General features: G+C 59.9%; 3 protein-coding genes across 10 annotated transcripts; 2 read left to right on the forward strand and 1 right to left on the reverse strand.

Moving 5' to 3' along the window:
- The first annotated feature begins 239 nt into the window (after positions 1–239).
- Positions 240–3,493, forward strand: PUSL1 (pseudouridine synthase like 1). Of its 7 annotated transcripts, none has more exons than XM_079928335.1 (8): positions 240–628; positions 891–948; positions 1,058–1,245; positions 1,405–1,554; positions 1,643–1,816; positions 2,586–2,640; positions 2,720–2,882; positions 3,364–3,493. In XM_079928335.1, exons 1-8 carry the CDS (start codon positions 564–566, stop codon positions 3,447–3,449), a joined length of 939 nt encoding a protein of 312 aa, XP_079784461.1. In that variant the 5' UTR covers positions 240–563; the 3' UTR covers positions 3,450–3,493. The 7 variants fall into 7 exon arrangements, 6 of the variants coding, with proteins under 6 accessions (XP_079784461.1, XP_079784463.1, XP_079784465.1 ...); XM_079928337.1 differs by having other exon boundaries at positions 1,111–1,245; XM_079928339.1 differs by having other exon boundaries at positions 3,200–3,490.
- Positions 3,485–16,466, reverse strand: INTS11 (integrator complex subunit 11). Of its 2 annotated transcripts, XM_079928318.1 has the most exons (18): positions 16,310–16,466; positions 13,387–13,484; positions 12,960–13,033; positions 12,495–12,640; positions 11,461–11,654; positions 7,086–7,184; positions 6,964–6,998; positions 6,580–6,718; positions 6,070–6,134; positions 5,713–5,902; positions 5,469–5,552; positions 4,964–5,053; positions 4,688–4,850; positions 4,469–4,576; positions 4,318–4,379; positions 4,099–4,241; positions 3,883–4,012; positions 3,485–3,799 (listed from the first exon to the last, which is right to left on the reverse strand). In XM_079928318.1, exons 1-18 carry the CDS (start codon positions 16,335–16,337, stop codon positions 3,737–3,739), a joined length of 1,911 nt encoding a protein of 636 aa, XP_079784444.1. In that variant the 5' UTR covers positions 16,338–16,466; the 3' UTR covers positions 3,485–3,736. The 2 variants fall into 2 exon arrangements, with proteins under 2 accessions (XP_079784444.1, XP_079784443.1); XM_079928317.1 differs by lacking the exon at positions 11,461–11,654 and having other exon boundaries at positions 12,412–12,640; positions 16,310–16,465.
- Positions 16,467–16,536: 70 nt separating this feature from the next.
- On the forward strand, positions 16,537–20,761 carry CPTP (ceramide-1-phosphate transfer protein). The gene is made up of 3 exons (XM_079928387.1): positions 16,537–16,621; positions 18,586–18,718; positions 18,891–20,761. Exons 2-3 carry the CDS (start codon positions 18,597–18,599, stop codon positions 19,411–19,413), a joined length of 645 nt encoding a protein of 214 aa, XP_079784513.1. The 5' UTR covers positions 16,537–16,621; positions 18,586–18,596; the 3' UTR covers positions 19,414–20,761.
- Positions 20,762–21,092: the final 331 nt, after the last annotated feature.

Genomic DNA, 21,092 nt, shown 5'->3' on the forward strand with positions numbered 1-21,092 from the left:
CGCGCCGCCCGCTGTCACCGCCGGGGAGCGTCGCCAAAGTCCGCCGCCCGCGCTCGCCGCCCGCTGTCACCGCCGGGGAGCGTCGCCAAACGCCCCGACGTCCCGCCCCCTTCGTCCGGGCAGGCGGTCGGAAGTGTGGGTGGGCCCAGAAACAGCCGCGGGAGCCGTCAGGCCCCGCGCGTTCCAGCGATCCGGCCGTTAGGCAACCCGGGGAATTGGCAACAAGCGCTCGGCCGGACTGCGGCGGGAGGATGGGGTTGCGGGCCAGTGTGTGGCCGGCGGAACGTGAGAGTCTGCGTGGGGCTGTCTCGCCTGGGTCGGCACTTTGCACCCGCTCCCTAAGTCTGCCCCGCCTCCGCCCCCGCCCTGGGCGGCCAACCGAGGCTGCCTGGGCGGGGCGAAAGCCCAGGCGCAGGCGCGGGATTGGCCCGGGGGCGTGACCAGGCTGGGTTCGCGGGCGCGCGCGGGCGCAGCCCCACGTGCCGTCCCAGTCCGCCTGCCGCTCCGCGGGGTCCGGTTCCGCCTGGCCCTCCGCCTGCCCCAATGCCGGGTCCGGCCTGGCCATGGGCGCGGGCTCAGTGCGGGCGCGCTACCTCGTGTACTTCCAGTACTTGGGCACGGACTTTAAGTACGTCATCTAGGCCTCCCACCCGTGCCCGCAACCCCCTCATGTAGCTCGGCCCCGCGGGAAGCACCCGAGCTCGAGCCGGAGAGCAGCCGACGGCCGGCGCCCGAGGGGTTGGAGGGAGCTAAGTTTAGGGCCCACACCTCCGGCCTCGGGCCCCGGCCTCCCGGGCATGGAACGGCCGCCTTTGGCCGCAGAAGATGGGACGGGCGGGGTCCGGGGCGGGGCGGCCTCGCGCGCTAACCTCCGCCCGCCCTGCCCACAGCGGGGTCGCGGCAGTCAGGGGCGCCCAGCACGCCATCGGAGTCCAGAACTACCTGGAGGTGAGCTCCGCCGGCCCGCGCCAGGGAGGGGTGAGGGAGGAGGGCGACCCGGGGGTGGGGCAGATGGGAGCCCCGCCCGCGGCCGCTGTGCGCTCCCCGCCCCCCTCAGGAGGCCGCAGAGCGGCTGAACTCGGTGGTGCCGGTGAAGTTCACTATCTCCAGCCGCACGGATGCTGGGGTCCATGCCCTGAGCAACGCGGCGCACCTGGACGTCCAGCGCCGCTCAGGCCGGCCCCCCTTCTCCCCTGAAGTCCTGACGCAAGCCCTCAACACCCACCTGAGGCACCCGGCCATCCGGTGAGCACCTCTCTGCTCTCCCGGAACTCGTCCATTATGGTGGAGGCGGGAGGTGAAGAAGGACTCTGTATCTGGACAGGACTCCTTGGGGGTGATGGCAGAGATGCCAGGGTGTCACATGGACAGGGCAGGGGGTCATTCCTGGCCTCGTTCCCACAGGGTACTGCAGGCCTTCCGTGTGCCCAGCCACTTCCATGCCCGCCACGCAGCCACGTCCAGGACCTACCTGTACCGTCTGGCTACTGGCTGCCACAGGCCTGACCAGCTGCCCGTGTTTGAACGAAACCGGTGCTGGGCGCTTCGGGCTGAGTGAGTGGGTGTGAAAGTGACCCTGAGGGGTTTGCCAGGCTCGCCTGGCCGGCCATTCGCTCCTGACCACTCACCTGGCTCCCTGCAGCTGCTTGGACGTCGCTGCCATGCGGGAGGCCGCCCAGCACCTCCTGGGGACACATGATTTCAGGGCCTTCCAGTCGGCTGGCAGCCCGGCCGCCAGCCCGGTGCGCACCCTGCGCCGAGCCTCCGTGTCCCCCGACCCTGCCAGCAGCCCCTTTGTCCTCCCCGAGGAGAGCAGGTGAGAAGGGCAGCCTACACTCTGGTCTGGAGGCTGCAAAGGCTGGCTTTAGCTCCAGCACCTTCCCTGGTGCTGCACTGGGGGCTCCCTGGGCACCCGTCCAGCCTTGGGGGAGAAGGAGGTGCCAGTCAGCCAAGTGGTGTGGCCCCAACACCCGTGAGCCTGCAGCTGTGCCCTCCCCTGGGCTAGGGTCCTGCCAGGCTGGGGGGCAGAGGGCAGAGAAGGCTGCCTAACCTGCCAGAGCTCACTGCCTCGTGGATGGATCCCGGCGGTCGGTGAAAAGACTCCACTGGGGGAGAAGCACCAAGCCAGTGGTTCGTTCGGGCCCAGGCTGGCAGGGGGTTGGTTCCACTGCCCCCAGCACTGGCCCAGGGGCCTCTGGCCAGACCGCAGCTACTGACTTCCAGAGCCTTCCCACTTGGGCCCAGCACTGAAGGGAGGAGGGACTTTGCACAGCCAGCTTCCAAGCCTCCAACTCCTGCTGGAGAGCCCAAGCCCCAGGGCTTGAGTCCCTGGGAGAGAAGCTGGCCGCTCCACCTCCTTCGCAGCCCCCAAGCCCAAGGCCTCCTCCTGCAGCCAAGACCCCGGAGGCGCTGCTGTCCCCGCTCACAAGCAGCAGTCCTCTGGCTTTAGTCTCCCTTCCGCCAGTTTCATTTACAAGGGGTTGGGGGGGAGTAGGTGGGGGCCCCTGGGGTGGGACGCGGGGAGGCCACACTGGAGGGTCGAGGCTGCCCTGAGGCCCAGACCTCACGGGCACCTGTGTCCCCAGACGGTTGCGGTTCTGGAGCCTGGAGTTTGAGAGCCAGTCCTTCCTATACAGACAGGTGGGCTGTGTCCTGGGGCCCTGCCGGGGGTGGAGCCTGGGGCTCGGGCGGCTGCAGCACTCTTCACCTTGGGTCACAGGTGCGGAGAATGACATCTGTGCTGGTGGCCGTGGGGCTGGGGGCTTTGATGCCTGCTCAGGTGAAGATGATTCTGGAGAGCCAGGACCCCCTGGGCAGGCACCAGAGCCGTGTGGCTCCCGCCCACGGCTTGTTCCTGAAGGCGGTGCTCTACGAGGGCTTCGGTAAGAAGCGGCATGGAGCGGTCCCTGCTTGTACCCCGTTGACTGACGGACCCCTCCCAAGGCTGAGTCCTTGCCGTGGGAGGGGCTCTCAGTGGCAATGCTGTCCCAGCAGCTGGGACTCCAGCCTGTGGCCAAGAGGAAAGCCAGAGCCCAGCAGCCCAAGCCCCAGCCTGGCCCTGTAGGGAGGGAGGCTGAGAGAGCATTCTAGAAGGCAGCAGAGGGTAGAGAGGAGCTTGAACTCTGGGGCGAAGGCAGGGGGCTCTGCAGTCCTGCTGAAGGCTCTGGCCTGGCCCCTGCAGAGACTGTCACGCCCCCAGGATGACCTGGGGTCTGTTCACAGGTCCTGCCTCTATGTGCCCTCAGAGTCCACAGCACAGAGGTCACACGTGACCCGACACGCAGCAAGGTCAGGGCAGCCGTAGCACACTAGGCCCAGCTGCTGGACGCTGCCCAGCTCTGTACACCACGGTGCATCACACAGGGACCACGGCAGGCCCCACGCCTGTCAGCCTGGACCTGCCACAAGTCCCCGCCTGCCCCGGGTGGGCTGCCGGAAGTGGGGTGTAGCAGACAGGCGCAAGCACCGGAAAACGAGACACCCAAACAGCCTGTGGTTGTTTTTACTGGAAATCAACACCCCGGGAGCCCCCCCCCATCTCCTGGGAGCCCAGGAGCAGAAATAAAAGGTGAAAAGCCCCCCAGGTCCGTTTCTTTCTTCGGCCAAAAGCAGCCACTCGGGCAGGGGCGTGGTGGCACTGTGGTCTCTGCACAGATGAGGGTCGTAGCCAGCTGTGGGCTCCACATCCGAGGACACAGGGAAGACCCAGGGTGCACACAGTCCTGGCGGCGGGGCCTCAGCTGGCCTGGGGCAGGCCCTTCTTGAGCAGAGACGTGAGGTAGCTTCCCAGCTCCTCGTCCTGCAGCCACAGGCAAGAGGGGCCATTGGTCCCGGTGAGGCAGCCCAGGGCGACTGGGTGACCCCACCAGTCCCGCACCTTACCTGGTAGGTCCAGGAGACCAGCAGCACCTTGGTGCCTGGGTCCTCTGAGTGGGCAGCGGCCTGAATGAGGATGGACTCCACGGTCACGGAGCCGTCAGGAAGGTGTTGCACGCAGTGGTCCTTGAGGACGCTGCGGGGAGGCACAGTGAGCCCCTGCCTGGCGCCCCCGCTGGCGCCCCGCCCCCCAGGTCCAGAAGGCGCGGCCGCAGCGTCTACCTCTTCAGGTGGCTGTACACGCGCACGGCTGTCTCCTGCTCTTTGCGCGTGTCGTGCAGGTGCACACGGCAGGTAAAGCGCAGCTGGTGCTCGGCCAGGCCCAGCTCCTTGAGGGCCTGCTCTGAGGACACGAGCCGGAAGTTCTGTGGGGCAGGGGCAAGGGCAGGTCAGGGACGGCGAGGGCGGACCCCACCGCCCCCAGTGATGGCTGGCACTCACACTGTCCTTCATGATCAGGGTGCCATGCAAGAGCCGGGGCTTCTTGGAGTCAGGGAGCAGCCCTGTGGGGCAGGGGCAGCGGTCAGAGCTGTCAGTGGGGCCACCTGCCCAGCAGCTGCCCCGCCCCCGCTCAATGGGCCCTGCCGCTCACCCTGTGCCAGCTCCCGCTTCAGCAGCCCCAGTGAGATGCCCACGGGGATGCTGGGGCTCGTGGGCAGCGTCACCGTCTCGCCGTTGGCCGGCATGTAGCAGCTGACCCCTGGGCCGGGGTGTGGGGAGAACCTTAGTCCAGACTGGCGGGCCCTGCCTGCACCGACCCAGCCCGCATACCCTCCGTGTCACCCAGCCCGCCCTGGCCTGGGCTGCCTACGGAATTCCTGCTCGATCTTCTGCTTCAGAAACTCCATCTTCTTGGCCTCGCCATGCACCAAGAGCACGTTCTCCGGCTCCGCCTGACCCACCAGCTGCATGATGCCCTTGGCGTCCGCGTGGGCGCTGAAGGACATGTACTCCACCTGCATCTTGACCTCCAGCTGCGGCATCACGGCAGGCAAGCCATCAGCACAGGTGGTGGCTCCCAGGGCCGCCCCCCCCCCCTCCGCCACAAGAGGGTCCACAGAGCTGGTGAGAGAGGGTGAGGACTCACCACCTGCCGCCCCTCCATCTCCAGCTTGCGCTGCCCGCTGAGGATCTTGTGGCCCACGGTGCCCTGCACGCAGTAGCCGGGCATGATGACCTGCAGGAGGGAGGGATGGACGAGCAGCTCCCCTGCACCTCCTGCCTCCTACCTCAGGGCTTCCTCCCGGGATGTTCTCCCACCCGCCCCTCTGCCCACCTGAACCCAAACCCTTGGTGGAGGCCCCTCCCCCTTCCAGGGCCCACTGCAGACCCAGGCGGGCTCAGGGGTCTCAGCACAAGCCCGCCCAGGCCTGACCCCCATGATGGCTACTTGGGAAGCCGGGGGCTTTCTTGCCTGGTGCAGACAGGCCAAGACACAGCAAGAGTCTGAGCCTGGGTCAGACACCGATGCCCAGGGTACCAAGCTGCCGCCTCCTCCTGACAGCAACAGTGTCCCCCCAGCCAGGGGGAGCCCCTGCCCCTCAACCTCGCCAGCCCTCCAGGGAACCGGCCCTGGGGCCCAGACCGCTCACCATGTTCTTCTCGTTCCCTGCCCACTTCCTGAAGATCTGTAGGGACTGGCCGGCATGCAGCATCCCTGGTGTGGCAAACACGACCTTCGGGGCAGGTGTGGGACAGTCAGGGCATCAGATGCCCCCCTGCCCTCAGCCTTCTGACCGCTGGTCTTCCGGCACAGAGGCGCCCCGCTCGCCTGCGCGACTTGCCGGCAGGGCCCCGGCCCGGCAGAACCCCACCCCAGCCGGCAATGGGCCGCACCATGGGACCCGGGCTGTCGGCAAACGCCCGATCGAAGGCCTTGACGTGCTTGAACTCAAACATGTTCCTCTGCACAAAGGTCTTCCGGATCTTCTGGTTGGTCCAGGGGATGAAGAGCTTGTAGTAGTGGTTGGCTTTCTCCGTCAGGCCCGTGGAGAAGTAGATGGGGGCCTTCAGGTCCATGCGCTCCCTGTGGAGGACGGGGCTGGTGGGGAGGCTGCAGGGGCAGGGCTGGCCTGCAGCCCCCATGTGCCCTCAGCCTGGGTTGGGTCCAGTGCCAGGAAGGGCGCTCCCCGCCCTCTCTCACCCCACGGCCAGCAGGGCCGGGCCTCCAGAAACCGTCGTGGCCACACCTACCAGAAGGTCTCGAGCAGGATGCAGAGCTCCTGAGCACGGCCCAGCGCAAACACGGGGATCAGCACCTGCAGGTGGGGTGGGGGTGGGGGTGGGAGGCCAGCTCGGGAGGAACCCCTGGCCGCGCCGCCTGGCCACCGAGCCCACAGCTGTGCAGAGGCCAACAGTTGCTCCTGTGGCCACCTTCTCAGGAGACCAGCCCTGCCAGCAGCTCTGATGGCCGGAGGCCCCATGCAGACTGCCGGCAGCCCCCCCCATTCTGTCCCAGCACAGCCTGTCCCAAAGTGACCATGGTGGACACTCCGGCCAGCCCTGCCTTGGGATCTGAGTCACGAGGAGTAGGTGAGCCCCACTAAAGGGTCTTCGGGGGAATCTGTCTTCCCAGTGCTGAGCAAACCTTCCTCTCTCTGTGCCCAGAACACAGCACCCCTGTCCCTGACCGCATGCCAGGTCAGCCAAAAGACCCGTGTACACAGCCAGCCCCACCTGGGGCACCCGCTGCCCACCAGCTACCTTCCCGCCGCGCTCCACGGTCTCATGGACCTTCTTTAGGAAGTCTCGCTCCCGGCAGCGCTTCGAGTCTCGGATGGTGGTGGCGTACGTGGATTCTGTGATCAGGAGGTTGGGCCGGCATTTGTCAATCCAAGCAGCTCTAGAACACAGGTGGGTGTGGCCAGAGGTGGACAGGCCACACAGTGGCAAGGCTGTACACAGCCATGGCCCTCCTGGACCCTCTAGCAGGCAGCCTGCCTCCTCTGCACAGGCAGCACTTGAGGGGACAGAACATCCAGGGACAATGACATGCAGACTGCTCGGGAACCCAGCACACCCCTCAGGGACCCTGTCCCCCAGGGGGACCCGCCCAACAGGATGAAACGAACGTACTGGCCTACTTACCCCAAATGCCGGTCTGGGGTCATGTTATAATCCCCCTAGCAAAGAATGTGGCAATGAGGAGGGTGCCTCCTTCCTCTGCCCGGCCAGCCAGCCCTTCCTGTGCCCCAAGTGCTTCCACTGACCGTGTAGACCACAGACTCTGAGCCCACTTTAATCTGGAACATGGCCGCCCCCAGCACGTGGCCCGCATAGTAAGCCTTGATTTCCAGCTCATCGTCCACCTACAGAGAAGAGGGCTGACCTCAGGTCTGCTGGCTGTGCCGGGCAGAGGGCAGAGGGGCAGGGAGGTGGAGCCTGGGGCAGTAGTGGGCGCAAGTTGATGACATCATTCTAGCCTTTCATCATCCCTGTTTTTTCATACACGACATCCAGTTCTCAATCAAAAGCAGACACAAGGGCTTCCCTGGTGGCGCAGTGGTTGAGAGTCCGCCTGCCAACGCAGGGGACACTGGTTCGTGCCCCGGTCCGGGAGGATACCACGTGCCGTGGAGCAGCTGGGCCCGTGAGCCATGGCCACTGAGCCTGCACGTCCGGAGCCTGTGCTCCGCAACGGGAGAAGCCACAACAGTGAGAGGCCCGCGTACCGCAAAAAAAAAAAAAAAAAAAAAGCAGACACAAGAGATGAGACAATAGGGCCAGAAAGAAGAGGAACAACAGTCCAGAGAAACAGATTCAGGGCTCCTAGAGTTTTCAGACACAGGCTTTAAAAGGATTGTGATTAAAATATTCAGAGAGAGAAAGAATTAAGAATGTTGGCAAAAAACTAGAAACTATTAAAAACAGTGGAAATTGTAAAACCAGGAACTATAATAACCCAAGGTAAGGATTCAAAAGAGCCATACTATCCCAGGTAATCTACATATTCAATGTAATCCTTATCAAAACAGCAGTGGCATTTTTCACAAAACTGAAACAAATAATTTTAAAATTTGTGTGGAAACACAAAAGACGCCAAATAGCCACAAGAATCCTGACAAAGAACAGAGCTGAAAGAATCACACTCCCTGACTTTATACTACAAAGCTGCAGTCATCAAAACTGCATGGTAAAGAAAATCGGAGCTGGAGCAATCAGGCTCCCTAACTTCAGAGTATACTGCAAAGCTCCAGGAATCAAAAATGGTACTGGCACAAGAACAGAAATATAGATCAATGGAACAGGACAGAAAGCCCAGGAATAAATCCATGCATCTACGGTCAATTAATCTATGACAAAAGAGGCAAGAATATACAATGGAGAAAAGACAGTCTCTTCAATAAATAGTGCTGGGAAAACTGGACAGCTACATATAAAAGAATGAAATTAGAACATTCTCTAACACCATACACGAAAATAAACTCAAAATGGATTAAAGACCTAAATGTAAGACCAAATACTATAAAATTCCTAGAAGAAAACATAGGCAGAACACTCTGACATAAATAGCAACGGTATTTTTTTTGGATCCGCCTCCTACAGTAATGGAAATAAAAACAAAAAAATAGAACCTAATTAAATTAAAAGCTTTTGCACAGGGACTTCCCTGGTGGCACAGTGGTTAAGACTCCGTGCTCCCAACGCAGGGGAACCGGCTTCGATCCCTGGTCAGGGAACTAGATCCCCCACACATGCCACAACTAAGAGTTCACACGCCACAACTAAGGAGCTGGTGAGCTGCAACTAAGGAGCCCGCCTACCACAACTAAGACCCGGCACAACCAAGTAAATAAGTTAGTTAATTAATTTAAAGAAAAAGGAATCTCTGTTATTAAAAAACAAAACAAAACAAACTTTTACACAGCAAAGGAAACCATAAACAAAACAAAAAGACAGCCTACAGAATAGGAGAAAACATCCGCATATGATACAACCAAAAGGATATTAATCTCCAAAACATACAAACAGCTCATGCAGCACAATATCAAAAAAAAACAAACAACCCAGTCAAAAAACGGAAGGAAGATCTAAACAGACATACAGATGGCCAAGAGGCACATGAAAAGACGCTCAACACCACTAATTAATACGGAAATGCAGGGACTTCTCTGATGGCACAGTGGTTAAGAATCCGAGCTCCCAATGCAGGGGGCCTGGGTTCGATCCCTGATCAGGGAACTAGACCCCACATGCATGCTGCAACTAACAGTTTGCATGCCACAACTAAGGAGCCCACAGGCCACAACTAAGGAGCACATGTGCTGCAACTAAGGAGCAGGCGAGCCACATCTAAGGAGCCCACTGGCCACGACTAAGACCAGGTACAACCAAATAAATAAATAAATAAATAAAATATACTTTTTTAAAAACAGAGAAATGCAAATCAATACTATAATGAGGGGGGCTTCTCTGGTGGCTCAGTGGTTAAGAATCCGCCTGCCAATGCAGGGGACACGGGTTCGAGCCCTGGTCCGGGAAGATCCCACATGCCGTGGGGCAACTAAGCCCATGCGCCACAACTACTGAGCCTGCGCTCTAGAGCCCGTGAGCCACAACTACTGAGCCCACGTGCCACAACTACTGAAACCCATGTGCCTAGAGCCCGTGCTCCACAACGAGAAGCCATGGTAATGAAAGGCCTGCGCACCTCAACGAAAAGTAGCCCCCACTCGCCGCAACTAGAGAAAACCCGTGCGCAGCAATGAAAACCCAAAGCAGCCAAAAATAAAATAAATAAATAAGTTTAAAAAAATTAAAAATAAAAACAATGAGGTACCACCTCACACTGGTCAAAATGGTCATCTACAAATAATAAACGCTGGAGAGGATGTGGAGAAAAGGGAACCGTCCTACACTGTTGGTGGGAATGTAAAATGGTGCAGCCACTTCGGAGAACAACATGGAGATTCCTCAAAAAACTAAAAATAGAGTTGCCATATAATCCCGCAACCCTACTCCTGGGCATATATCCGGAGAAAACCATTATTCGAAAAGATAAATAGACCCCAACGTTCACTGCAGTGCTATTTACGATAGCCAAGATATGGAAGCAACCTAAATGCCCATCAACAAATGAATGGATAAACAAGATGTGGTACAAGGACTTCCCTGGTGGTCCAGTGGTTAAGGATCCACCTGCCAATGCAGGGGACATGGGTTCGATCCCTGGTCCAGGAAGATCCCACATGCCGCAGAGCAACTTAAGCCCATGCGCCACGACTACTGAGCCTGCGAGCCACAGCTACTGAGCCCACGTGCCTAGAGCCTGTGCTCCGTAACAAGAGAAGCCCCTGCAATGAGAAGCCCACGCACCGCACTGAAGAGTAGCCCAACTCACCACAACTGGGGAAAACCCGCATGGAGCAACAAAGACCCAGCACAGCTGGGGCGGGGGAGGGAGAAAAAGGGACTTCCCTGGAGGTCCAGTGGTTAAGACTTCACCTTCCAGTGCAGGGGGTGCAGGTTTGATCCCTGGTCGGGGAGCTAAGATCCCACATGCCTCGTGGCTAAAGAACCAAAAACCGTGAAAAACAGAAGCAATATTGTAACAAATTCAATAAAGACTTTAAAAATGGTCCATGTCAAAAAAAAATCTTAAAAAATAAAAAGGAAGCTGTGGTACACATATACAATGGAATACTACTCAGCCATTAAAAAAAATGAAATCTTGCCATTTACAGCAACATGGATGGACTTGGAGGGTATTATGCTAAGTGAAATAAGTCAGACAGAAAGACAAACACTGTGTGATGTCACTTATTCGTGAAATCTAAAAAATGCAACAAACTAGTGAATGTAACAAAAAGGGAACAGAATCGCAGACGTAGAGAACAAACTACAAGTGGTGAGAAGGAAGAGAGGAGAGGCAAGACAGAGGCGGGGGATTAAGAGACACAAGCTATTACACACAAAATAAGCTACGAGGATATACTGAACTACAGGGAATATAGCCAATATTTTATAGTTACTATAAATGGAGCATAACCTTTGAAACCTGTGAATCACTATGTTGTCCACCTATAACATATAATATTGTAAATCAATTATATATCAATTAAAAAATTTCAACAAATGCAACAACCACTTACATATAACCAAAAAGAGACTTAATGAACTAAAATATCTAGTAGAGACTATCCAGCATGAAGCACAGAAAAATAAAAGGACGATGAAGGCTCTGGAGAAGCAAGACCTACATTCAGCCTGGAGAGAGCAATGGGCAGACCCGGAGGCCTCAAACCTGAGCAGGCGCAACAGGACGAGAACAGGTGGGGCCAGCATAGCATCCCTCCAAAGTCCACAGGAAAGGACATAATCCCACAAGCAGCCAAAGAAAAGATTCTCTTCCAAACAGCAGATGGGAAGACACATTCAAAATACTGATAGTAAATGCTGCCCCAGAATTCCAAACCTAAGGGGAAAAGTCTTCAACATTTGCAGACAAATAAAATTTGAGAGCATTCATCACCAGCAGACCCACAATGGTGTTCTTCACCCCAAATACAAAGTGAAGAACACAGGCAGTAGAGGGGAACAGTGGGAAAGGCAAACAGAGACGGCGCCCGGCAAATCTGACTTTACCAGCATCAGCGGTGAGGTCCCAGGGGTCTCGCACGCTGAGGGAATTAAAATACATGGAGACAAGAGCCAGTGAGTCAAGGGAGGAGTAAATGCATTTGAGGTGCTCTGAGGCTCTTGCACCGTCCCGGAAAGAGGCAAAAGTTCCAAGTACCTTAGAGCTCTGTTGTCATGGATGTGTTTTGTAATCTCTACCACTACAAAAATTATAAAACAATATTTAATTACTTACCAAATAAGAGAAGAAATAGAGTTTTTAAAAGTCAATCCAGAAAAAGGCAATAAAGGAAATAAAGCATAGAACAGGCAGCACAAATAAGAAGCAAATGGTAGGAGGATACAGCTAAATCCCAAACTATTACCCGTACAGTCCAAACCCTCCACCTACAGGACCGGCTATCAGGCTGGATTAAACCCAAACTACTTAAAACATGATGCAGAAAGAAAGTACAAAGATGGGAAAGGATGCCCCGTGCAAACGCTAACTAAAGGTGGGGGAGGGGGAACGGTGACCCGTTCACCAGAAAGGTGGACTCAAAGGTAAGAGCGTTCTTGAGGAGAAATGCACTGCTTCATCTTGACAAAAGGTTCAACCAGGGTAAGACGACCCCAAATGCTAGACACGTGGTAACAAGCAAAACCCAGACTCTGAGGAAAAGCAGACAACTCCGCGAGCCGCGGGATAAATTTCTCCACATCTGATATCACTTTCCTGCCTCCTCGCTGGCCCGCGGACAACTGCCACTGAGCCACAGCCCACACTCCGGTCGGCGTCCCGCCCAGCCTGCCCCCCCGCCTCAGCCCCGGCGTGCTCAGGTGGCACAGGTGCCCTCTCCCGCCTCTTCAGTGCGCTCAGACAGCGCCGGGGAGCAGCAGAGGCCCTGCCAAGTGCTGCATCCGCCTCCAGGCAGCTCCCCGCCGGCAACACAGCGGGGTGGGGGTGGGGGGCCTGACCTGCACCGTCTGGTGGAGGTGGACGGCCACCACCTTCTTCATACAGTCCTTGATCATCTGGGACGTGAAGAAGTTGGCCTCACCCTTCTTGTCCACGGCAATCTTGCGGTAGTCCTCCAGCAGGATGGGGCAGATCGCCTGGGTGGGCTGGGTCATGTAGATGGGCCCGTCGTAGCCCACCATCTCGCTGAAGTAGGGGAGCGCCCCGCAGTGGTCCAGGTGGAAGTGGCTGGGGAAGCAACACGGGTCAGCCTGGAGGGCCCTCCGCACCTCCCCACGGGAGCTACCGTCCCCCCTCCCTCGCTCGCTGAGGGCCTGCCGTGCACGCCTCAGACACCCCGCCCTGAGAGCCGCAAAGCAAGAGGGAGCGAAGGGGCCGGAGCGCAGTCGCCCTGGGGCTCAGCACCCCAGCGTCTAGCGGCGCCACCAGCACGCAGTCGCTCTGGGGTCAGCCCAATGCTCCAGGAAGGAACAAGGAGGGGCTCAGGGGGACGCGTATCAAGAGTCGCCACTTGCGTGGGTGGGCGGGTCCTGGGGAAGGCGCCCACCTGATGATCACGCAGTCCAGGAAGTCAGTCAGCCGGCCGCTGCGGGTGATGTAAGAAAAGTCGGGGAAGCGCCTCTGTGGGGTAGGGGAAGGGTCAGGATGCCACCGGGGCTCAGGAGCCAGTGGGGCAGCTGGGGCTGCAGGCACGGCCCCCGGGGCTTAGGGTGCAGCTGAGCCTGACCCCCACATCCCCACCCCGCAGGCCCACCGAGACCGCCAACTGCTCAGAGCCTCGGAGCATCCAGGAAGCGGGTCAGCTGCCCAGCTGGTACCTGAGCCGGGAGCCCCGATCTGGTACAGACCGGCCCCGCGCAAGTGCCCCACCTTGCCCCCTCTGTGGGTCAGAGCCTGAGACGCCGAGGCCCGGGCCCACGGTTGGTGATGCCAAAGAGCAGGCTGGGTGGCGGCCGCCCACCCAAGGGACTCACGTCGTCGCTGAAGCCCATGTGCATCCCGCAGTCCAGCATGACGTTCTTGCCCGCAATGGAGACCAGGATGCAGCTTCGGCCCACGTCCTGGCCAGCCCCTGCACGGGTGGACGGGTGAGAGGTGCTACCACGCTCCTCTCCCCGAAACTGCCCCTGCAGGGATGGCCCCAGCCCCAAGGCCAAGGCCCAGCCGCCTGCTCCAGACCCCTAAAGGACCCTCTGGGCCCCTGGCCCTGCAGAACCCTCTGTGGCTGCTGTGTGGACAAGGTGTGAGGTGAGAAGCATTGCCACCTCTGCACATGGGCAAGGGAAACGCACAGGGAGGGGACAAAGCACCAAGGCCACCTTGGACCCTTCCCCATGATGCCTCCAGCCTCGGGCCCTGCCACTCACCTCTCAAAGCAGTGGCCCACAGGCTTGAGGCCAGGAGCTGAGTAAGGGGTGCTGGCCTGTGGTCCCAGCACTCAAGAGAGGCAGGCCAGGGCTCCTTGGGGCCTCACCACCCCTCCCAAAACCTTAGCTGGGGCCACATCTGAGCTGTGACCACCAGGCACCTCCTGGTGGTGCCACTGCAGAGGGACACTGCATGGCTTTAGCCCAGCCACGGGGAAACATGGCCCTAGCTGTCCAGCAATGACCAAATAGAGTGGCCACAGTACAGACGCCCCACCGCTGGGCCCCCTCAGGTACCCCCAGCCCAGACCATAACCCGAATCTCATCCACAGTGCTGCCCTCCAAGCCCTGCCCAGATGCTCCAGGCCCAACGGGGCATATCCCGGCCACCTCATACGGCCATCTGTCACCTCCTCTAGGGTCTGGGCACCCAGAAGGAAAGGGACACAGCCTCACAAGGCCCGATGACAGCAAATGACCTATTTTTCATCTTGGATCCTACAAGCCTCCCTCTGCAAGGAACCTTCTGAACCTTCTGTTAGCACCACACACACCAGGGTGACCAGGCCACCGCCCAAAGTGGGCCGCGGCTGGTCCTCAAGAAGCTTCAGTCACCTGTGACAACGGCAGGTGAGAGCAGCCACGAGCTTCACCTGTGAGCCTCAGGCAGCCCAGCCACAGACAGTGGCCTCGAAGTCTCTCACAGGCCTGCTCCCCCCACCAGGATGTGAGCTCCCTGAGGGCAGGGTCTCAGCCTGCTTCCTATTGCACCTCCAGCCCCAATCCATGCCCCACTCAGAGGCACTGCAGACATGTGTGGGAGGGAGAAGGGCCACCCCTCTTCACGGACGAGGATGTGAAGTCCCAGAAGTCACGGGATCCGCCCACGGCACATGGCTCCTGAGCATGGGACCAGGGACAGTTTTCCAGACTCCGGAGCTCAGCTCTGAGGCACTGGCCGCCTGCTCCCAACAGGAACACCCACAACAATCCCAGGAAGCAAAGACAGTGGCCCAAACTGGGCAGGCGAAGTGGGGACAGAGCCTGGGACACACAGGAGGGTGGGAAGAAAACAAGGAGACACGTGGCCGCAGGGAGTTTAGGTTCCAGGTGGGGTGTGTGTGTGTGTGTGTGTGTGTCCGAGAACACGGACAATAATCACCTAGACAAACTTGCATTCGGGGAGATCAGCACCTCAGGAAAAAGTAAGGCAGGGAAGGGCACACAAACTTCCAGCTCTGCCTGAGAAGACGAATTCCGAGCAGGGTGGAGAGGGACAGCTGGGATGAGAGGGGCAGCTGTGCAAAGGCCCTGTGGTGGGAGAGACCAAGGGGGTCATGAGGCAGAAACTGGCAAAGGCAGATGGTGACACAGAAGTAGTTCTGCTCTGATGGTGCTGTGGCTGAGTGACTTTGGGGGCACACCCAGGTGCAGATTTGGGGTAAAAGAAGCAGTAAGAAGATAGGATCATTCAAGAATGAGCGGTGACAGAACAACTAAGCCCGTGAGCCACAACTACTGAGCCCGTGTGCCACAACTACTGAAGCCCGCATGCCTAGAGCCCATGCTCCGCAACAAGAGAAGCCACCACAATGAGAAGCCCGCACACTAAATCCAAGAGTAGGCACTGCTCGCCACAACTAGAGAAAACCCGTGCCCATCAATGAAGACCCAACGCAGCCAAATAAATAATAAATAAATCTTAAAAAAAAAAAAGAATGAGTGGTGAGAAAGGGGTCACCTGGGAAAGGGTCAGGCTGGAAGGATCCTGCAAAGACCCCTGGAGAAGAACCAGGCGCGGGGAGAGCGTGGGGCTGAAGCAGCCAGAGGGGACCCGGAGCCAACAACTAGGAGAGGCCGTGGGGGTGACGACACCTTTGGTGGGGTAGGATGTGCGCTGTGACCCAGCAGGCCAGGGTCGGGAGTGTTCACTACAGCTGTCAACAGCTCAGTGTCCACGCTGGGGGCTGGGTGGGCTATTTTGAGGAGAGCTCACCACAAAAGAAAGGATGTGGAGCTGCGGGGGACATCCCTAGGAGAAGATGCTTCCAACACACGGCCAGGGCAGGGGGCAGGTTCCCGAAAAGCCCCTGGCACGTGTGCACGGAGACCCCAGCTGTTTCTGATTCTGAGTGATCTTTCCTCCTTCACACTGTTCTGTACTGCTTGAGTCTTTAAACTGTGCACTTGCATCTTTTGCAAAAAGCAAAGTTTTGAGGGGTTTTTTGTTTTGTTTTGTTTTTTAACGCTGCGGCGGTCAAGTAAAACAAGGGCTGACTTGGGGTGGACCGCAGACGGGTAAACGGGTAAACGGAGGCTGCAGGGAAGCGGGACGCGAGACAGATGGAGGAGGTGGAAGGGCAGGAAGTGGCGAGGATGCAGAAGCAGAAGAAAGGCGCCCTAAGCACCGGTGCCGGGCAGGGGGCCGCGCGGCAAGGACGACACGTCCCGGGGTCCCCGGCCCTCCGAGCCTCCCACCGGCCTTTTCGGGCGCTCCTCCCGCGCCGCGCCGCATCGCGCCGCACTCACCCAGGGGCGTGACCCTGATCTCGGGCATCCTGTCGGGCGCGCTCAGCGAGCCGGCGGGACCACTACCGCCTCACGAAACCCGGGCGCCTGCGTCCCGGAGTCCGCCACGCGCGTCCGACTCCCGGCGACGCACTGCGCAAGCGCAACCCCAAAGGCGCCAGCTTCCGGCGCGCCCGACGGAAACTCGGACCCGCGCATCGGACCTTCTGATTGGGCGGCCGGCAGCCAATCCCGGGCGGTGGGTCAGTGGCCGGGGGCAGGGCCGCGGCCTCCACTGCGGCTGCGCGGGGCAGGTGAGGGGCGGCGTTGCAGGTGAGCCGGACGCGGTGGGATCGAGCTGGCGCTGAGGAAACCCACCCCAACCGAACCGGGCGTGGGAGGGGGCGGCCGAGGACCCGACTCCCGCGCTGGCCCGGACCCCGGGCCCCTGAGCCATCCCTGGGCCTCAGCTGGAGCAGGACCCACCCGAGCCCCGGATCCCACCTCGGCGCCACCCGGAGCCCCCTTAGCAGGCGAGACTGGGGCTGTGGTGCCGGAGGGTTGCCCCCTTTTTCCTGGGGTCCTTCAGCTTGCTGTCAGCCACAGGGCTGCGGTGCTCAGGCCGGCCTCAGGACGAGCCCTGACCTTGGGACCGTGGACTGCCCCTGGGGGAGCCTTGGCGGTGCCCTGCATCACCTTCCCAGAGCTGGCAGGCTGCCCGCCCCCGGCCGCGCCGCCCCTGCCCTTCCTGTTTTTTCCAAGCTCTGAAAGGCTGCTGGCACCTCCTGTTGGCTGCTGGCTCAGGTTCTGGGCAGGAAGGCCAGGCCCACAGGATGTCTGGTGACCAGGAAGGTAGCCCTGAGGGCCTCAGAGGCCATCTGCTCGGTGGACAGAAGACTGAGGGCCTGAGAGAGGGGAGGGGTGTTCTAGAAACCTCCGGAGTGTTATCTTCCTGAGTCCAGGCCCGGCTGTCCCCCACACCTGAAGACAGGGTGAGCTCACCTCTGGGCACTCCACCCAGTGCCAGGCATGCGGCCAAGCCGTGGGGCCTGCAGGGCCTCAGCAGCACCTACTGGGCCCCATCAGATGCTCCCAGCAGCCTGGGTGGTGGGCAGGGGAGGGTGTGCGGGCCCATTTTCCCCAAAGATGTGGGACAGGATCTTAGAACAGTGCACGATTTGCCCGCACAGTGGAAGGCAGACCCTGCCCGGGCACACTAGTGTGCTCTCCTGGCTGAGCTCTCACCACACACCTCGGGTGACCGGGCTCCCACAGTGCTCCCAGCACCAAGAGCACAGGAACCCCCATGCCCAAAGGGGTGAGAGCTTGTCCTGGACATGAGGTGAGACACAGCTCAGTCCCCAGGGCCTGTCAGAGCCACACCGCAGTGCAGGCCCCAGGCACCCAGGGAGGCAGGGGCTGAGGTGCCCAGCGACACCCACTAACGCTTGGGCACTTGGGTGTTTGTGGAGTGACTATATGAATGCCAGAATCCAGAGCAGGCCTCTGGCCTGGGGCACTTCTGGACTCCCTGGGGCTGGGGGAGGGCCTGTGGCTGTCTTCAGAGTGTGAGAAAACCTGTGTGTGCTCCAGCTGCCCTTCTGTGTGCGACGGGTACAGTTACAGTAGGAGTGAGAAGACTGGTGTCTGTCCATCTGTCGGCAAATGCTGACCCCGCAGCCTCTGCTCTGTGTGTTGCGATGCAGCTTCAAGCAAGGAAGGGCGTGGCCCTCCAGCCTCAGCCCACAGTCTGTCTCTCCACGGTGCTTATCCTTTTACCTACTGTGTTGAACTTCCTGTCTTTGCTATTATCACACACACACACACCTGCCACTAGGATGTTGCCTCAGCGGGGCCAGGCTGTCGGTCTCACTCACAGTGCACTGGAATGGGTGCCTGGCTCTGGGTGGGGACTCAGCAAATACTTCTCCAGTTAGTAGGAACAGACATACACTCAAGAGAGACAGACTATAAACCAGCAAGGAAACCTGAGCAGAGACGCCTCCTGCGAGTGAGACGTGGCAGTGGTTTGACAAGCCTGAGCGTCGGGGGGCCGTGCTAAGAGCCGGGCCAGGCCTGTGTGTCTGCGAGTGTGTGACCCGAGCAGAGCGAGGTGGGCTCCTGGGGAGGAGGGGCTGGCCTGGGGATGGGGGTTATTGTGGGCTTTCACTGGGGAGCAGCAGTAGCCCAGCTGTTTCTTTCCAGCTGCCCCTGCCCTCCCTCCCCGAAATAATGACCCAAGGAGGGAGCCTCCTCACCAGGAGACAACCCACAGCCTGACTCCCGGTGTGTTTCAGTTCCTGTTGAAATGGATGACTTGGAGTCAGAGTTTAATCTGAAAGTTGTCCTGCTCAGTTTCAAGCAGTGTCTCAACGAGAAGGAAGAGGTGCTGTTGGACCACTACCTCGCCAGCTGGAGGGGGCTGGTCAGGTGCGTGCGAGGGCCTTTCCTGGCCATGCGTCCCACTTGCGCCACCTGCGTCCCGCCGGCACTTGTAGGCACCTGCCGGCCCGGTGCTGGTCGGCTGTCCTCACTCGCGGCCCAGAAGGTGGGGGGTGCTCTCCCCCGCACCCCCAGCTGAGCACCCGCCTCCCTTGCGCAGGTTCCTGAACAGCCTGGGCACCATCTTCTCGTTCATCTCCAAGGATGTGGTGGCGAAGCTGCAGATCATGGAGCAGCTGTGCGGTGGCCCGCAGCAGGAGCACTATAGCACCCTGCAGGCCATGGTGGCCTACGAGGTGGGCAGCCAGCTGGTGGACCTGGAGAGGCGCTCCCGCCACCCCGACTCGGGCTGCCGGACGGTGCTGCGGCTGCACCGCGCCCTGCACTGGCTGCAGCTCTTCCTGGAGGGCATCCGCACCAGCCCTGAGGACGCGCGCACTGCCGCGCTCTGCACTGACTCTTACAATGCCTCGCTGGCCGCCTACCACCCTTGGATCATCCGCCGCGCCGTTACCGTGGCCTTCTGTGCACTGCCCACACGCAAGGTCTTCCTGGAGACCATGAACGTGGGGTCCCCCGAGCAGGCCGTGGAGATGCTGGGCGAGGCCCTGCCCTTCATTGAACGCGTCTACAACATCTCCCAGAGGCTGTACGCCGAGCACGCCCTGCTGGACCTACCCTAGGGGCTGGCAGGCCCAGGTGGGGTGGGCTTCCCCTAATCCAGAGCTGGGTGGGGGCAGCCGGGACCTATCAGTCCCACCGTGGAACTTTCTGGGTCCCCCTGTGAGCTGAGCTCGTCGGGAGCCATTCAGAGCATCCAGCCGCTGCAGACAGGCTTCACGGAGAAGGCAGACGCTGGCCGTCTGCTCCACGCCCGGCCTCTCCTTTGCCTGGGCATCTCATCTTTACCCTCAGCTAAGGTACACTCATGTCCAGTCAGGCCTTTCCCGGGTGGATGAAGTGCAGGAAGCAGTCAGTGGGGGTCAGGATTAGTGTTCATGGAAAAGCTGCCCCTGCCGGGGAGTCGTGGGGCGCAGGACGCAGTGTCTGCCCAGCTGGGCTGCCTTGGGCCCCTCTGTAACGGCTGGCTGTCCCCAGGACAGGGAGAAAGTCCTGGGCAGGGGTCAGCACTGCAGGCTTTCCCCCCGCCCCTCGCCTCCTCAGCCAGGGGCCCACGTGTCCTCAGCAGTGACAGCAGGACCTGAAGCCCCGAGGGAAGGACTGCCCTGCTGCCACCGCCCTGCACACGTGTCAGCCGCTGCCTGCGGCCTAGAGTCTGCACAGCACAGCCTGAGAACCCCCAGGATCCCAGGACTCCTCTGGGCCAGTGCTGGCTTCTCCCTCTCCAGCGTCCAGCGAGATGCTGTGCTCCCTCTTCCCTGCCCCTTACTGCTCCATCCCCGTGGAGCTCAGGAGTCCCAGGATGACATAGCTCAAGGGAGGGCGCCTCGACCGCTTTGCCTCAGTGACAGGCTGGCAGGTGGCCACGCCCATCCCAGCCATCACCCAGTGCTTGGGGGCCTGGCCCCACCCACTGCCTCTTCACTGTGAGGCCAGGACCTCAGGTGCCAAGGGGACATTATTCACCGTGCAGCAAACGTACATAAGTGCAAGCTTTCAGGTACCCTTAGAAGCTGTAATACGGGTGATGGCTTTTCCAAAATAAATAAACTGCACTTAGCAGAACTGCTGCTCTCCGGGACGGGGGTGTCGGGTGTGCCAGGTACCTGCTCCCAGGCAGTCAGGGCTGTGTCAACCACAGGGACGTGAGGTATGCCCCGGCCAGTGCTGGGGTCCTGCCCATCTCTGTGCAAGCTTTAGCCCTGCCGAACCCCATCTGTTGCCAAGGTCCACATTATCCCCACTTTAGAGGTGAAACGACTGAGTCACAGAATCACCTAAGTGGCTGAGTTGGAAACGCAGGTCTGAGGCCAGCCACACACCGTGTAGAGAGAAGAAAATTTGCCTGGACTGCAGCCAGTGGAGGGGGGCTGCTCACGCCATGGCAGTGGCCTGGACAGAAGGAGGATGCCTGTCAGGGAGGGTCCTCTCAGACGCTGCCCCAAAGCCAGCACTGAATAGCAGTGCCCAACACAAGCCACCTCCAAGTCCCCACACCCAGCGGGGACCAGAGCCTGGTGTGCCTGCAAAGGCCAGTGACTGGGGGAACAGCCTGGATTCCCCCGAGCCAGACAGTGAGGGCTGCACGTGTGTGCACGTGTGCATGCAATGGTGCAGGTGCAGGCCCTGCGCATGCGTGTAGCGTGTGTGCTGTGCCACGTGTGCGCGCCCCACAGGGCAGTGGAGACAGGCAAGGACTGGATCCCTAGACCACGTCCCATAAATGTCTGCCGGGCCCCAC

The sequence above is a fragment of the Stenella coeruleoalba genome (assembly GCF_951394435.1).
Source record: "Stenella coeruleoalba genome assembly, chromosome: 1".
Classification (NCBI taxonomy): domain Eukaryota; kingdom Metazoa; phylum Chordata; class Mammalia; order Artiodactyla; family Delphinidae; genus Stenella; species Stenella coeruleoalba.

Bases quoted from the DNA above. Each gene is read 5' to 3' on its own strand.
- INTS11 (XM_079928318.1), bottom strand. From the start codon at position 16,337: ATGCCCGAGATCAGGGTCACGCCCCTGG. The intron at 7,185-11,460 runs GTAAAGTCAGAT...TCTTCTCTGTAG, and splicing joins GGACCTCACCGCTGATGCTG to GTGGACGATGAGCTGGAAAT. The intron at 4,013-4,098 runs GTAGACGCTGCG...GCCTCCCCGCAG, and splicing joins GTGTACAGCCACCTGAAGAG to CGTCCTCAAGGACCACTGCG.
- CPTP (XM_079928387.1), top strand. From the start codon at position 18,597: ATGGATGACTTGGAGTCAGAGTTTAATCTGAAAGTTGTCCTGCTCAGT. The intron at 18,719-18,890 runs GTGCGTGCGAGG...TCCCTTGCGCAG, and splicing joins AGCTGGAGGGGGCTGGTCAG to GTTCCTGAACAGCCTGGGCA.
- PUSL1 (XM_079928335.1), top strand. From the start codon at position 564: ATGGGCGCGGGCTCAGTGCGGGCGCGCTACCTCGTGTACTTCCAGTAC. The intron at 1,246-1,404 runs GTGAGCACCTCT...TCGTTCCCACAG, and splicing joins CTGAGGCACCCGGCCATCCG to GGTACTGCAGGCCTTCCGTG. The intron at 1,817-2,585 runs GTGAGAAGGGCA...CTGTGTCCCCAG, and splicing joins GTCCTCCCCGAGGAGAGCAG to ACGGTTGCGGTTCTGGAGCC.